Source organism: Nomascus leucogenys, unplaced genomic scaffold (assembly GCF_006542625.1).
Source record: "Nomascus leucogenys isolate Asia unplaced genomic scaffold, Asia_NLE_v1 Super-Scaffold_258, whole genome shotgun sequence".
In the NCBI taxonomy this organism is placed as follows: Eukaryota; Metazoa; Chordata; class Mammalia; order Primates; family Hylobatidae; genus Nomascus; species Nomascus leucogenys.
Window position 1 is genome coordinate 4,241,065 of NW_022095769.1, and position 13,799 is coordinate 4,254,863.

The 13,799-nt window shown below is 41.6% G+C and overlaps 1 protein-coding gene across 1 annotated transcript in view; it reads left to right on the forward strand.

Moving 5' to 3' along the window:
- Positions 1-13,459, forward strand: part of LOC100584360 (puromycin-sensitive aminopeptidase-like) — a 34,144-nt gene extending 20,685 nt beyond the window's left edge. Inside the window, exons 9-14 of the mRNA XM_030807960.1 lie at positions 4,148-4,290; positions 5,346-5,402; positions 9,732-9,839; positions 10,389-10,544; positions 11,120-11,167; positions 13,406-13,459. Of these exons, the coding sequence (XP_030663820.1) occupies positions 4,148-4,290; positions 5,346-5,402; positions 9,732-9,839; positions 10,389-10,544; positions 11,120-11,167; positions 13,406-13,459 (566 nt within the window). The remainder of the gene's footprint in view (positions 1-4,147; positions 4,291-5,345; positions 5,403-9,731; positions 9,840-10,388; positions 10,545-11,119; positions 11,168-13,405) is intronic.
- Positions 13,460-13,799: the final 340 nt, after the last annotated feature.

The window sequence follows — 13,799 nt, forward strand, 5'->3', positions numbered from 1 at the left end:
TGTAATCCAGCTACTCAGGAGGCTGAGACAGGAGAATTGGTTGAGTCCTGGAGTTCAAGCCCAGCATGGGCAACATAGTGAGACCTCATGTCTTTAAAAAACAAAACAAAACTGGATGAGATCAACCAGTGACTGAGTGTAAGTGGAAAAAAGAGGTCTGAGTTCAGGATTTAGAGATTGTGTGGAAGAGGAAGAATCAGCAAAAGAGACAGACTGGCCAGTGAGGTAGAAGGAGAGTCAGGAGAGAGAGGGGGTATCCCAGAATTTAAATAAACAGCAGATGAAAAGAAACAGATGAAGGCAGAGGGAATGTGATCAGCTGTGTCAGATGCTACTATACTAAGTCAAACAGAATGATGAAGGCTAATTCAATATTACATTTAACAAGTTTTGTGGAGTAGTGGGGAACAATAATGAATTCTCCACTTATGGAGCAGGTTCTTTAGAATAGGAGGAGAGGAAATGGAGACAACACACTTAGACAACTTTTTAAAGGAGTTTTGCTGAGAAGATCAGAGAAAAGGGGTAGACAAGAGAGAGGTGGGGTAAAGGAAGGAATTTTTAAGTTGGGAGATTTTATATTGCATTTTCTGCAACTATTTGAACATATGCAGTAATAATGGAAAAATTCATGTTTTGTGAGAGAGAGGGGTTATTGCTGAATAATCAAGAGGAGTTGAGATCCAGTGCAAAGTTTAGGAGTTGGTTTTAGGAGCACAGATGAATAGTGACAGGATAGGAGTACATGGACACAGATGCATGTAAATTAATGGATGTTGCACTTTTCTTTCATGATGATAACGTGACACTTTTTGACTTCAAAACCATCTTTACAATATAGGGAAAGTGCCTTCAATTTCCTAGCTATACAGATGGGAGAATGAAACACGGCAAAATAATAAAATGTTACCTTGCATCACACAGCGTGTTAGTACCAGAGCCAGAATATAAATTACTTCTTGTAAGAATCATCACAATAATGTGTAGTTATCTATTGATCTGTGATGGTTTTCTTAAAATTATTTTTGGTTAAATTCTGATTTAAATATAGCAAAATGAATAATCTAAATGTTACAGTTCATGACTTTCAGCAAACACGTACCACATTTCCATCACCCAGAAAGCTGCTTGGGCTCCTTCCTAATTGGTCCCTGCTACTTGAGCCTCCCCTGCCTACCCCACACAGGCACATGCCATTCTGATTTCTTTCACCTAGATTAATATTTATCTCTTCTATTTTATATACATAGGATCATATAATGTGTGTTCTGTTCTTATACCTGGCCTCTCTCACTAAGCATAATGTTTCTGAGATAATCCGGGTTGTTCATTGCTTTTTATTGCTGAGTAGTATTTCATCATATGAATATACTACATTTTATTTGTCCATTGTACTGCTGCAGTTCATCAGATTTGTGTGCTGTTAACTGTTTTTTTTCTCAATCATTTGTTTCCTGGATGTTAACTTTTTTTGAGATATAATTCACATACCATAAAATTCACCTTTTTAAAGTATACAATTCAGTATTTGTTAGTATGTTCACAAGATTGTGCAACTATCACCTCCATATTTCCAGAACAATTTCTTCACCGTCCCCACTCTCGGTCCCCCACCCCCCGCAAAAAAAAAGCCTTGTATCCACTGGCAGTCACTCTCCATTTCCTGGCAACCACCAATTTACTTTCTATTTCATGGATTTACCTATTCTGAACATTTCATATACATAGAATCATAAAATACTTGGCCTTTTATATCTGCTTCTTTCACTTAGCATAATATTTTCAAGGTTCATCTATGTTGTAGCATGTATCAGTCCTTCCTTTTATTTTTTTTTTTGGTAACGGAGTCTCACTCTGTTGCCAGGTTGGAGTGCAGTGGTGTGATCTCGGCTCACTGCAACCTCCGCCTCCTGGGTTCAAGCAATTCTCCTGCCTCAGCCTCCCCAATAGCTGGGGCTACAGATGCAGGCCACCATGCCCAGCTAATTTTTGTATTATTAGTAGAGATGGGGTTTCACCATGTTGGCCAGGATGGTCTCGAGCTCTTGACCTCGTGATCCTCCTGCCTCAGCCTCCCAAAGTGCTGGGATTACAGGCGTGAACCACCACACCCAGACCCCCGGGTCTCTTTTATAAGGGCACTATTCCCATTCATGAGGGCTCCAGTTTTCGGCTATTATGAATTCTGTTATGCACATTTGTATACAAGTTTTTGTGCAGACGTGCTTTCATTTATTTTCGAGATACCTAAGAGTGAAATTGCTGAGTCATATGATGACTCTGTTTTTTTTTTTTTTTTTTGAGATGGAGTCTCACTGTGTCTCCAGGCTGGAGTGCAGTGGGCATGATCTCAGCTCACTGCAACCTCCGCCTCCCGGGTTCAAGTGATTCCCCTGCCTCAGCCTTCTGAGTAGCTGGGATTACAGGTCCATGCCACTACACCTGGCTAATTTTTTGTATTCTAGTAGAGACAGGGTTTCACCATGTTGGCCAGGATGGTCTCGATCTCCTGACCTCATGATCCGCCTGCCTCAGCCTCCTAAAGTGCTGAGATTACAGGCGTGAGCCACCGCGCCCGTCCTTTTGTTTTTTTAAGAGACAGGGTCGGCTGGGTGGCAGTGGCTCAGGCTTGTAATCCCAACACTTTGGGAGGCCAAGGCAGGTGGATCACCTGAGGTCAGGAGTTCGAGACCAGCCTGGCCAACATGGCGAAACCCTGTCTCTATAAAAATGCAAAAATTAGCCGGGCGTGGTGGTGCAACCCTGTATTCCCAGCTACTCAGAAGACTGAGGTGGAGAATTGCTTGAACCTGGGAGGCGGAGGCTGCAGTGAGCTGAGGTCATGCCACTGCACTCCAGCTTGGGCAACAGAGTGAGACCACATCTCAAAAAAAAAAAAAAAAAAAAAAAAAAAGACAAGGTCTTGCTCTGTGCCCAGGCTGGAGTACAGTAGTGTGATCATAGCTCACCGCAGCTTCAACCTCCTGGGCTCAAGTGATCCTCCCTCCCCAGCCTCCTGTGTAACTGGGCCTACAGACATATGCTACCATGCTTGGTTAATTATTAAGTTTTTTGTAGAAACAGGGTCTTGCTGTGTTGCTCAGGCTGGTCTTGAACTCCTGGGCTCAAGCAATCCTCTTGCCTTGGCATCCCAAAGTGCTGGGATTATAGGCATGAGCTGCTGTGCCTGGCCATAACTGTATGTTTAACCTTTTGAGGGACTGCCAGACTGATTTTCTAAGTGGCTTCACCATACTGTGTTCCCACCAGCAGTGTTTGAGGGTTTCAATTTCTTTTTTTCTTTTTGAGACGGAGTCTCGCTCTGTCGCCCAGGCTGGAGTGCAGTGGCACCATCTCGGCTCACTGCAAGCTCTGCCTCCCGGGTTCACCCCATTCTCCTGCCTCAGCCTCCCGAGTAGCTGGGATTACAGGCGCGTGCCATCATGCCTGGCTAATTTTTTGTGTTTTTTAGTAGAGACGGGGTTTCACCATGTTAGCCAGGATGGTCTCGATCTCCTGACCTCATGAGCCACCCCGCCTGGCCGAGGGTTTCAATTTCTCCACATCCTTGCCAACACTTGCTATTATCTTTTTTATTATAGCCATCATAGTGGGTATGAATTGGTATCTCATTGTGGTTTTGATTTGCATTCTCCTAGTGATTAATTATGTTAAACATCTTTTTATGTGCTTATTGGCTATTTGTGTGTCTTGGAGGAATGGACCCATCAGATTTTGATTTTTAAAATCTAAGATTTCAATTTATTATACATAGAGCATACTAGTTCCATATGTGATCTTTCTTTGAACCTTGGGTCGAAACTGCATGATGTAAGCCTGTTCTTTTCACACATAATCCTTAGCAGAGTAGTTAACTAGACTGAGTAAACATTTAGTAAATTCAGATAGTTGGCATTCGTGACTGTAGATAAAGTCAGCAAGTTTATTTGCTTGTCTAATCTATTTAGCATATCACTCTTATGATTTGATAAATGTAAAACAAGTATTCTCTCAGGTATTAAGTTAATTGAGTGTGTTTGTTCAAGACCGTAGAATTGGTATAGCACAATTATAAGATATCCAGATGGCAAACTTACAAAAATAGGCTTTTTAAGTAGTCTTATGTCTCTTTTACTTCTCAAATCAGGTCATCTCGATGCACTCCTGAGGGGCTTGGTTCTAGGAAAACTAGGAAAAGCAGGACATAAGGCAACGTTAGAAGAAGCCCGTCGTCGGTTTAAGGACCACGTGGAAGGAAAACAGATTCTCTCCGCTGATCTGAGGAGTCCTGTAGGTTTTCACGATAAATTCCCTTGACATATAGGTAACTACATCATTTTGTGAAGCACGGAACTTTTTTTTTTTTTTTTTTTTTTTGAGATGGAGTCTTGCTCTGTCGCCCAGGCTGGAGTACAGTGGCGTGATCTCGGCTCATTGCAGCCTCTGTCCCCTGAGTTCCAGTGATTCTCCTGCCTCAGCCTCCTGGCTAGCTGGGATTACAGGCGCTGCCACCACACCCAGCTAATTTTTGTATTTTCATTAGAGATGAGGTTTCGCCATGTTGGCCAGGCTGGTCTCGAACTCCTGACCTCAGGTGACCCACCTGCCTTGGCCTCCCAAAGTGCTGGGATTACAGGCGTGAGCTACCATGCCCAGCCTGGTACTTTTTTTAATAGCCAAAACTGACCTAAGAACTGACCCACAAACCACGTCTACCTCTATTTTAATATATACTATTTAAGTGGTTTATAGTCATCTTCTTATTTGTTTAAAGTTTCTCAGTCAGTGTTGCAGTGCTGAAAGGTGATTAGCTGTGCACATTCCCCTGAAAGCTGCTGTGCTCTGCTGGTACAACATGCCATTTACCTTTGTGGTTGCTCACAGGCACTGCTAGCTCCTTAACTACAGTTTGTAATATCCACATTTATAATATTTACTTTTTTTTTTTTTTGAGATGGAGTCTCACTCTGTTACCTAGGCTGGAGTGCAGTGGTGTGATCTCGGCTCACTGTAGCCCCCGCCTCCTGGGTTCAAGCAGTTCTCCGTGCCTCAGCCTCCTGAGTAGCTGGGATTACAGGCACCTGCTACCACGCCCAGCTAATTTTTGTATTTTTAGTAGAGACAGGGTTTCGCCATGTTGACCAGGCTGGCCTGGAACTGCTGACCTCCGGTGATCTGCCTGCCTCGGCCTCCCAAAGTGCAGGGATTACAGGCGTGAGTCACCGCAGCCGGCCAACATTTACAATATTGTTTACTTGCTTTCTGTCTTTTCTTAGTATTAGAATACTTGAAACAAGGTACATTTAATCAAATGACTTATTTTTTGTCCCTGTATTCTCTTGTAGGTCTATCTGACTGTTTTGAAGCATGGTGATGGCACTACTTTAGACATTATGTTAAAAGTAAGTATATTTGAGAAGGCTCCCATTTCCTGCTTTTGAGCTTGGATAGACACACAGTACACCTCTAAATGGTTAAAAAAAAAAAAGTCCTAGAAAAGAAAGATGCATATTGTAGACATGCAAGTATTTTAAAACTGTGAGAGAATTATATGTCTATCCATATATGTTATTAGATCAGTATTATCAGTATGATGCCAAAGACGTCTTATTTTCCCCACCTTTTTTTACTCACTTTATGCATCTGAAATCTTTTTTTTTTTTTTGAGACAAGCTCTCACTCTGTCACCTAGGCTAAAGTGACATAATCATGGATCACTGCAGCATCAACCTCCCAGGCTCAAGTGATCCTCCTGCGTCAGCCTTCCAAGTAGCTGGAATTATAGGAGTGTGATAACCGCACCCAGCTAATTTTTGTGTTTTTTGTAGAGACAAGGTTTCACCATGCCCAGGCTGGTCTCAAACTCCTGGGGTCAAGTGATACACCCACCTCAGCCTCCCAAAGTGCTGGGGTTACAGGCATGAGCTACTGTGCCCAGCTGAAATTTTAACACTGAAATAAATGTTTGTTTTGATTAACAAGTCACTTTCTTTAAATTTTATCTTCAGTGTAAACTTACTTGGGGTTCTGCCCATTTTAAGCAAAACGTTTGTTTCTGTGCTTAGGTTCTGTGCTTAGAAGGTTTGTTTTTGTGCTTAGAAAAGGGATAGACAGATGATGATCAAGTGTCTCAAGCATTTGAGCTATGGCAGGGTCCTTTATTAATAGGAAATTAATTCACCTGCCTTCATAGTCTCTCTAGTTTTCCCAGGGTAATTGGCATATAATTAAGCTCTGACTTAGATAAAATATAGATAAAACTTTCCATGTCCTCATAATGGCAGCAATGTTTGAAATTTTCAATCAATAGTAGTACTGTGAAGCAAATGCCATCTCCAGTCCCTATTCATACAGTTCCGGTCTATAAGGAAATGGCTTGAGTGCACTGGCTACATTAGAGGTGGAGGTAGCCAAATCTACTTTTTAATCATTAAATAAAATGTGCAAAATGTGCCTAAAAACCCATTTGTTAAAAGATCCACGCTTAGGACAGGAGTGGAATGTGCTCTACTGTCTCTACCTTTCATGGATTAACAACACTCTTCTGACTTCAAGGGAGTTCATGATAATCAGCTTCACTGTAGAAATAGCTCTAATGATCATAATTGCAGATCTAAATTCTGATATTTTGGTTTTAAACAAATCCTCTGAAAAATGGTTAGGATGTCTGAAAATAGAAACTTTAAGAAAGTTTCTCAAAATGTACTGCTTTACTCCTGTTGTAATAGGTTTACTTTCTTTTTTTTTTTTTTTTTTTTGAGACAGAGTCTTACTCTGTCACCCAGGCTGGAGTGTAGTGGCACGATCTTGGCTCACTGCAACCTCTGCCTCCCGGGTTCACGTGATTCTCCTGCCTCAGCCTCCCAAGTAGCTGGGACTACAGGCGCCTGCCACCACACCCAGCTAATTTTTGCATGTTTAGTAGAGACGGGGTTTCACCATATTGGTCAGGCAGGCCTCGAACTCCTGACCTTGTGATCCGCCCGCCTCGGCCTCCCAAAGTGCTGGGATTATAGGCAGGTGCCACCATGCCTGGCCTGCTTTCTAAGAATATAAAAGTTATATTTGGGAGAGCTGGGCATGGTGGCATGCACCTGTAGTTCCAGCTTCTCAGGAGGCTGAGGCAGGAGGAGCGCTTGAGCCCAGGAGTTCAAGGCTGCAGTGAGCTATGATTGTGCCACTGCACTCCAGCCTGGGTGACAGAGCAAGACCCTATCTTTAAAAAGACCCTAAAAAAAGTTAAATTTGGGTTTACCTTCCACCTGAACATTAAGGTCCCTTCTCAGTCTTAATATTCTGTGAACCTATATACTATAAATGATATGTATGAAATGGGATATTTGATTTTTTTTCATCTAGTCCATGATGATATGGAAAAAAAATAGGGATTCTGAAAATTTCATGGCAGATACATTGACATTTTCATGTCATGGCACTTTTAAGATTTTCCACAAGTATGTGTATTTATTAAGAGTTTGCACTTATTTAACCCAAGGGAGTTCACGATAATCAGCTTCACTATGGAAATAGCTCTAATGAAGGCGGAATCATGGTTCTTCAAGAAGCCATTTGGTAAGAGATGAAGAAGGTTGTCTTATGATGGTAATTTAGGAATAATATAGCAGGGTTAAAAAACATTAATTCACAGTATATTTGAAATGTGGTGTTAGAGTGCCATCTAGTGGACTAGAATAGCAGGTTCTCTTTGGAGGAAAATGCTTCCTGAAAGCCAGAGGTTCAGACCTTGAATATTGGAGCTGAAAAGGGCCTTAGAAATTATCTGTCCACTCATCTCATTTTACACATAGGGAAACTGAGACCCAGAGGGATGAAGGACTTAGTCAAGATCATACAGCTAGTTAGAGGCAAAACTGGGACTAGAACCCAGATCTCCCAAGGTCCTATCTATTTTACTGCACTGCTGCTCAGAGTCCAAAGGGGTCAGGCATGGTGGTTCATGCCTGTATTCCCAGCCCTTTGGGATTACAAGTGATGGGAGGATCACTTGAGGCCAGGAGTTCGAGACCAGCCTGGGCAACATGGAGAAACTCCGGCTCTACTAAAAATAGAAAAATTAGCTAGGCATGGTTGTAGTGAGCTAACACCATTGCACTCCAGCATGGGCAACAGAGCGAGACTGTATCTCAAAAAAAAAAAAAAAAAAAAAAAAATAGGGAGACCAGCCTGGTCAACATAGCAAGACCCTATCTCTGCTTCTTATAAATTAAAATTGTTTATTGAAAAAAAAAAGTGTCAAAAGGAAGAGGAAACTGAGAGCTTTGATGAGGTCTCCAGACACTCTGGTCAGTGTTAAATCTTAAGGGGTAGAAAAGATCAAAAGAGTCTTGGAGACATAGCTCTTATACATTTATAGTTCTAATTTTTAAGAATTACAACATTTTGTTTCTGATTATGAAAAAAGATTATATATATATATATACTATGGAAGATTTAGAGACTAGAAAAGTATAAAGAGGAAAATAAAACTTACCTATAGTTTAAAAAGCAGGTAGCAAAAACAGCATGTATAACATGCTCTCTTTCCAGATTTGATAATGTACATATAGTAGTAATTTTATTTTTTCTTTATGCTTCTCTGTCTTTCAGATATTCTGCATTCAGTATGTGCTGCTTTTGCAGTTAAAAAGTGTGAAGATGCATAATCCCACTGATCAGAAGCCATCATTAATTAATACTACCATTTTGATGTATTTCCAGGGGTTCTCCCCCACCCCTTTTTTTTGGAAACACCGTCTTGCTCTTTTGTCCAGACTGGAGTGCAGTGGTACGATATGGGCTCACTGCAACCTCCACCTCAGCCTTCCAAAGTGCTAGGATTGCAGGCGTGAACCACTGCGCCCAGCCATATATATATATATATTTTTTTTAATTTAGGATCATTCTGCTTCATCTACTTTCTTCACTTAAATACAAGAACATGTTTATGAGATATTTTTAAAATATAACTTTCAATAATGCATTTTTATAAGTAATTACAGTATTCATTTTCAATTTTTCACTATTATAAATTAATTTGATGATTTGGTATAAGATTACTAATGATTAGTTTGTTCTTCTAACACAGAACATTAGCCAGATATCAATAATGTAAAGAATTTGGCTATGATAGATTTTACCTCTTAGATCTTGATGTTAAACTGGTCTGAACTAATGACAGGCTGTTCATCTGGTAGCATTTACATCTAGTGATTTACTTACTGTAACAGCAGATGACAAATTTAGTGCCAAAGCATATTTTTTTCTTTTTTTTTTTGAGACAGAGTCTCGCTCTCTTGCCCAGGCTGGAGTGCAGTGGCATGATCTCAGCTCACTGCAACCTCCCAGGTTCAAGCGATTCTCCTGCCTCGGCCTCCCAAGTAGCTGGGATTACAGGTGGGCACCACCACACCTGGCTATTTTTTTTTTTGTATTTTTAGTAGAAACGGGGTTTCACCATGTTGGCCAGGCTGATCTCGAGCTCTTGACCTCAGGTGATCCGTCCGCCTCGGCCTCCCAAAGTGCTGGGATTACAGGTGTAAACCACCGCACCTGGCCCAAAGCACCTTGAAAAGTATTCTCTTTCGTTAGAGAGAGAGAGAATGGCCCTGCCATTCTTACCTAGTGAGAATATAGAACTTAAGTTTTACCTTATTGGGGAAGAAAGCATATAATCATATGCAGAACATCCAAGGGAGAGTTAACTATTCCTATCTTTATCTTTTTTCCTGTAGCTTCATAAACAAGCAGATACGCAAGAAGAGAAAAACCGAATCGAAAGAGTCCTTGGCGCTACTCTCTTGCCTGACCTGATTCAAAAAGTCCTCACGTTTGCACTTTCAGTAAGTTACGGTGAAAACTGCATTTAGAAGTGAATCGTTACCCATCTGTGACGAGTGTCTCTGATTCAGCTCTGATCCTCTTGAGCTGCCTTAACCCTAACTAAAGCTTCCTTTTCCAGAGAAACTGGCTTGAGTTTTTGTTACTGACTTCTGTTTTTCTCCCACTAGTGGCGAGAATCATAATAGTTGGGAGAGTAAACAAATTGTCTCTCCAGAATGGAAACTATGAGGACAGGGACTCTTGAAAACTGGGAAACTGGCTTATGCCTTTGCTTACTTTGTGTCTCTTCCTTTCTTAAACCTATAGGCTCCTAAGCAAGTATCTGTTGAGCAGTCTGTCTGAACCTGTCTCAGTACCTCGTTCTCATTTTGGTTGATCTTTAGGTTAAACATTATCTTCTTTGCTGAGAACTGCTGGTTCCAGTTATTCCTAAAACAAGGAATAAGTGTCTTCAGTGTGATTACTTCAGTGTCAACAGTATGTTGCACTTTCTGGTACCAGAATATGTTTTTGATACACTAGACTTTTAGCTCTCTTTGGTTTTTCAGGAAGAGGTACGTCCGCAGGACACTGTATCGGTAATTGTTGGAGTAGCTGGAGGCAGCAAGCATGGAAGGAAAGCTGCTTGGAAATTCATAAAGGACAACTGGGAAGAACTTTATAACCGATACCAGGGAGGATTCTTAATATCCAGACTAATAAAGGTATGTGAAAAATTTTGAGTAGCTTGCTAATCATGGATATTATTGAGTGACATCCATGATTCACTACACCCACACATTGTGGTCTTTGCTCTTTAAATGTTTCCTATGGCCAGGCGCAGTGGCTCACGCCTGTAATCCCAGCACTTTGGGAGGCCGAGGTGGGCAGATCACCTGAGGTCGGGAGTTTGAGACTATCCTGGCCAACATGGTGAAACCCTGTCCCTACTAAAAATACAAAAATTAGCTGAGCGTGGTGGTGTGTGCCTGTAATCCCAGCTACTTGGGAGGCTGAGGCAGGAGAATCGCTTGAACCCGGGAGGCAGAGGTTGTGGTGAGCCGAGATGAGGCCATTGCACTCCAGCCTGGGCAACAAGTATGAAACTCCGTCTCAAAAAAAAAAAAAGTTTCCTTAAATAGTTACTGGCTTTGTCTAAGGACTTCTCCATCTCCCATCACAAATCCTTTATAACAGACTGAAGTTGGCAGAGAACAGAATGATTTGTTTTTAGGGTAAATGGAAGTTTGTTCCCAGCCTCTTTTAGTTTCACTTACTGTTTAAAACCATTGTTTTGCAGCTATCAGTTGAGGGATTTGCAGTTGATAAAATGGCTGGAGAGGTTAAGGTAAGGAAAATACTCTTTACTCTTCACTTTTCAATCTAGTAAGTAAAAACAATAACCTGGTTGTAATTATAGTATTGGGATAATGTACTGTAGCATCTCTTGTGTTTTTGTTTAGAGAAAGAGATCATGCAGGGCTGTAGAGGCCATATTAAGAATTTCCTAAAAATGGCCGGGCATGGCAGCTCACATCTGTAATCTCAGCACTTTGGGAGGCCGAGGCAGGTGGATCACCTGAGGTCAGGAGTTCAAGACCAGCCTGGGCAACATGGTGAAACCCCAAATTAGCTGGACATGGTGGTGCACGCCTCTAATCCCAGCTACTCGGGAGGCTGAGGCAGGAGAATTGCTTGAGCCCAGGAGGTGGAGGTTGCAGTGAGCTGAGATCGTGCCATTGCACTCCAGCCTGGGTGACAGAGCAAGACTCCGTCTCCAAAAAAAAAAAAAAATTTCCTAAAAATGGAAAGCCTTCGAATGGTTTATAAACAAGGCAGTGCAATGGCTCCATCTTGGCTCACTGCAACCTCCACCTCCTGGGTTCAAGCAATTCTCTTGCCTCAGCCTCCTGAGTAGCTGGGATTACAGGTGCCCACCACCACGCCCAGCTAATTTTTGTATTTTTAGCAGAGACAGGGTTTCATCATGTTGGACAGGCTGGTCTCCAACTCCTAACCTCGGGTGATCCACCCCCCTCGGCCTACCAAAGTGTTAGGATTACAGGCGTGAGATACTGCGCCTGACTGCTTGCCTTTCATCTTTATAAAGTTTTGTAAATTTATGGTTTAATTTGCACAGTTAAGGAAAAAAAAAGGACCAATTCTTTTGCTTTATAGCCAAAGAAAAAGGGATAAATCTAAGAGGAGGAACTGGTCAAAACCATATTCCCATCACATACTCCCACTTGTCTTCTTGTATGACATCACAGCCTTTCTTACACTGCATGTAACCACCTATCTACTTGTCAGTCTCCTGGACTACCAGCTCCTTGAGGGCAGAGACCACATTGTATTGTCATTGTCATCCCTGTGCCTGGCATGATGTCTGAAATTTACTAGGGATTTAATAAATGTTCATTGAATAAACAAATGACATTTTGTTTATATGTCAATAAAAAGAATAAATTCATTTTGATGTGAATTTTTATTCCAAAATGCTGGAATCTATTTTCTTTTTAATTCTTTAAAGTGAACAAGAAAAAGAAAAGAAACAGGAAGAAGTAAAAATCACCCTTTAGGTTAACCCAAGAATCATCACTGTACTTTTGCAGAAATTATAAAAATAATAATTATTACAGTGACTATCTATTAGGCTGCTATGTATTTGTGATCAGAATTTCACATTTCATCCTCACAATAACTTTATGTGGTAGATATTATTGCCCTATTTTATAAATGAGGAAACTGAGGCACAGAGCGGTTACATAACTTGTCCTAGGTCACCAAGCTATGAAGAAGCAAAGCTGTAATCTGAACTCATGTGTTTAATCGGTATGAAGAAAAAAGGTTTACTTTAACCTTATGGTTTTAAAATTTTTTCTTTTCTTTCTTTCTTTCTTTCTCTTTCTTCATTTCCCTCCCTCCTTCTTTCCCTTCCCTCCTTTCCCTCCCTCCCCTCTCTCCCTTCATCCCTTCCTTCCTTCCCTCCTTCTTTTGAGTTAAAGTTTCCATTTATTGGCTAGGCCTGGTGGCTTAGGCCTATAATCCCAGCACTTTGGGAAGCCAGGCAGGTGGATCATCTGAGGTCAGGAGTTCCAGACCAACCTGACCAATGTGGTAAAACCCCATCTCTGTTGGACCCTAGTTCTGCCGCCCAGGCTTGAGTGCAATGGCATGACCTTGGCTCACTGCAACCTCTGCCTCCTGGGTTGAAGTGATTCTCCTGCCTCAGCCTCCTGAGTAGCTAGGATTACATGTGCCCGCCAACACACCCAGCTAATTTTTGTATTTTTCATAGAGACAGGGTTTCACGATGTTGGTCAGGCTGGTCTCAAACTCCTGACTTCAGGTCATCCACCCACCTCAGCCTTCAGAAGTGCTGGAATTACAGGCATGAGCCACCGCTCCCAGCCGCCAGATTCTTATGTGGGACTCCCACTGTTATAAAGTGCTTAGTAAAGGTGGTGAGTTTAAGACATTTGTATTGATGCTACCCAAACCTCTTGGTGGAGGAACCTAATGAGCCTGTTCTCTGCTGTGAGGGCAAAAGAAAAACAGACCCTCAGTGTCTCTTCCCTAAGTTAAGCATCAGCAAATTAATGAAGACAAAGAGGAGCATCTGCAGAAACTGCTGCTCTAATCCAGACACATCCTGAACACCTCCCTCTACCTCAAAATGAACTGTGTGAAACTAGATTTCTGAACCACAAGAAAGAAAGGTGGAAAGTATTTTCTAAAGTCAGATGTAGAGGAGAATCTTCACCTTGAGTCTAAAGTCCCCTTCAGGCCATTGAATATACCCACTCTGCTTTGCTGGGTATGTTATACAGAGAAATCATAGAATTTTTTCACTTATGGCAGAAAAGTAGTCAGGAAAGTATATGGAATTAAAATACAGCGACGTATTTTCTTTACAAAAATTTTTTTTGCACAATAGCTTAACATAAACACCATTTTGGCCAGGCATGGTGGCTCACACC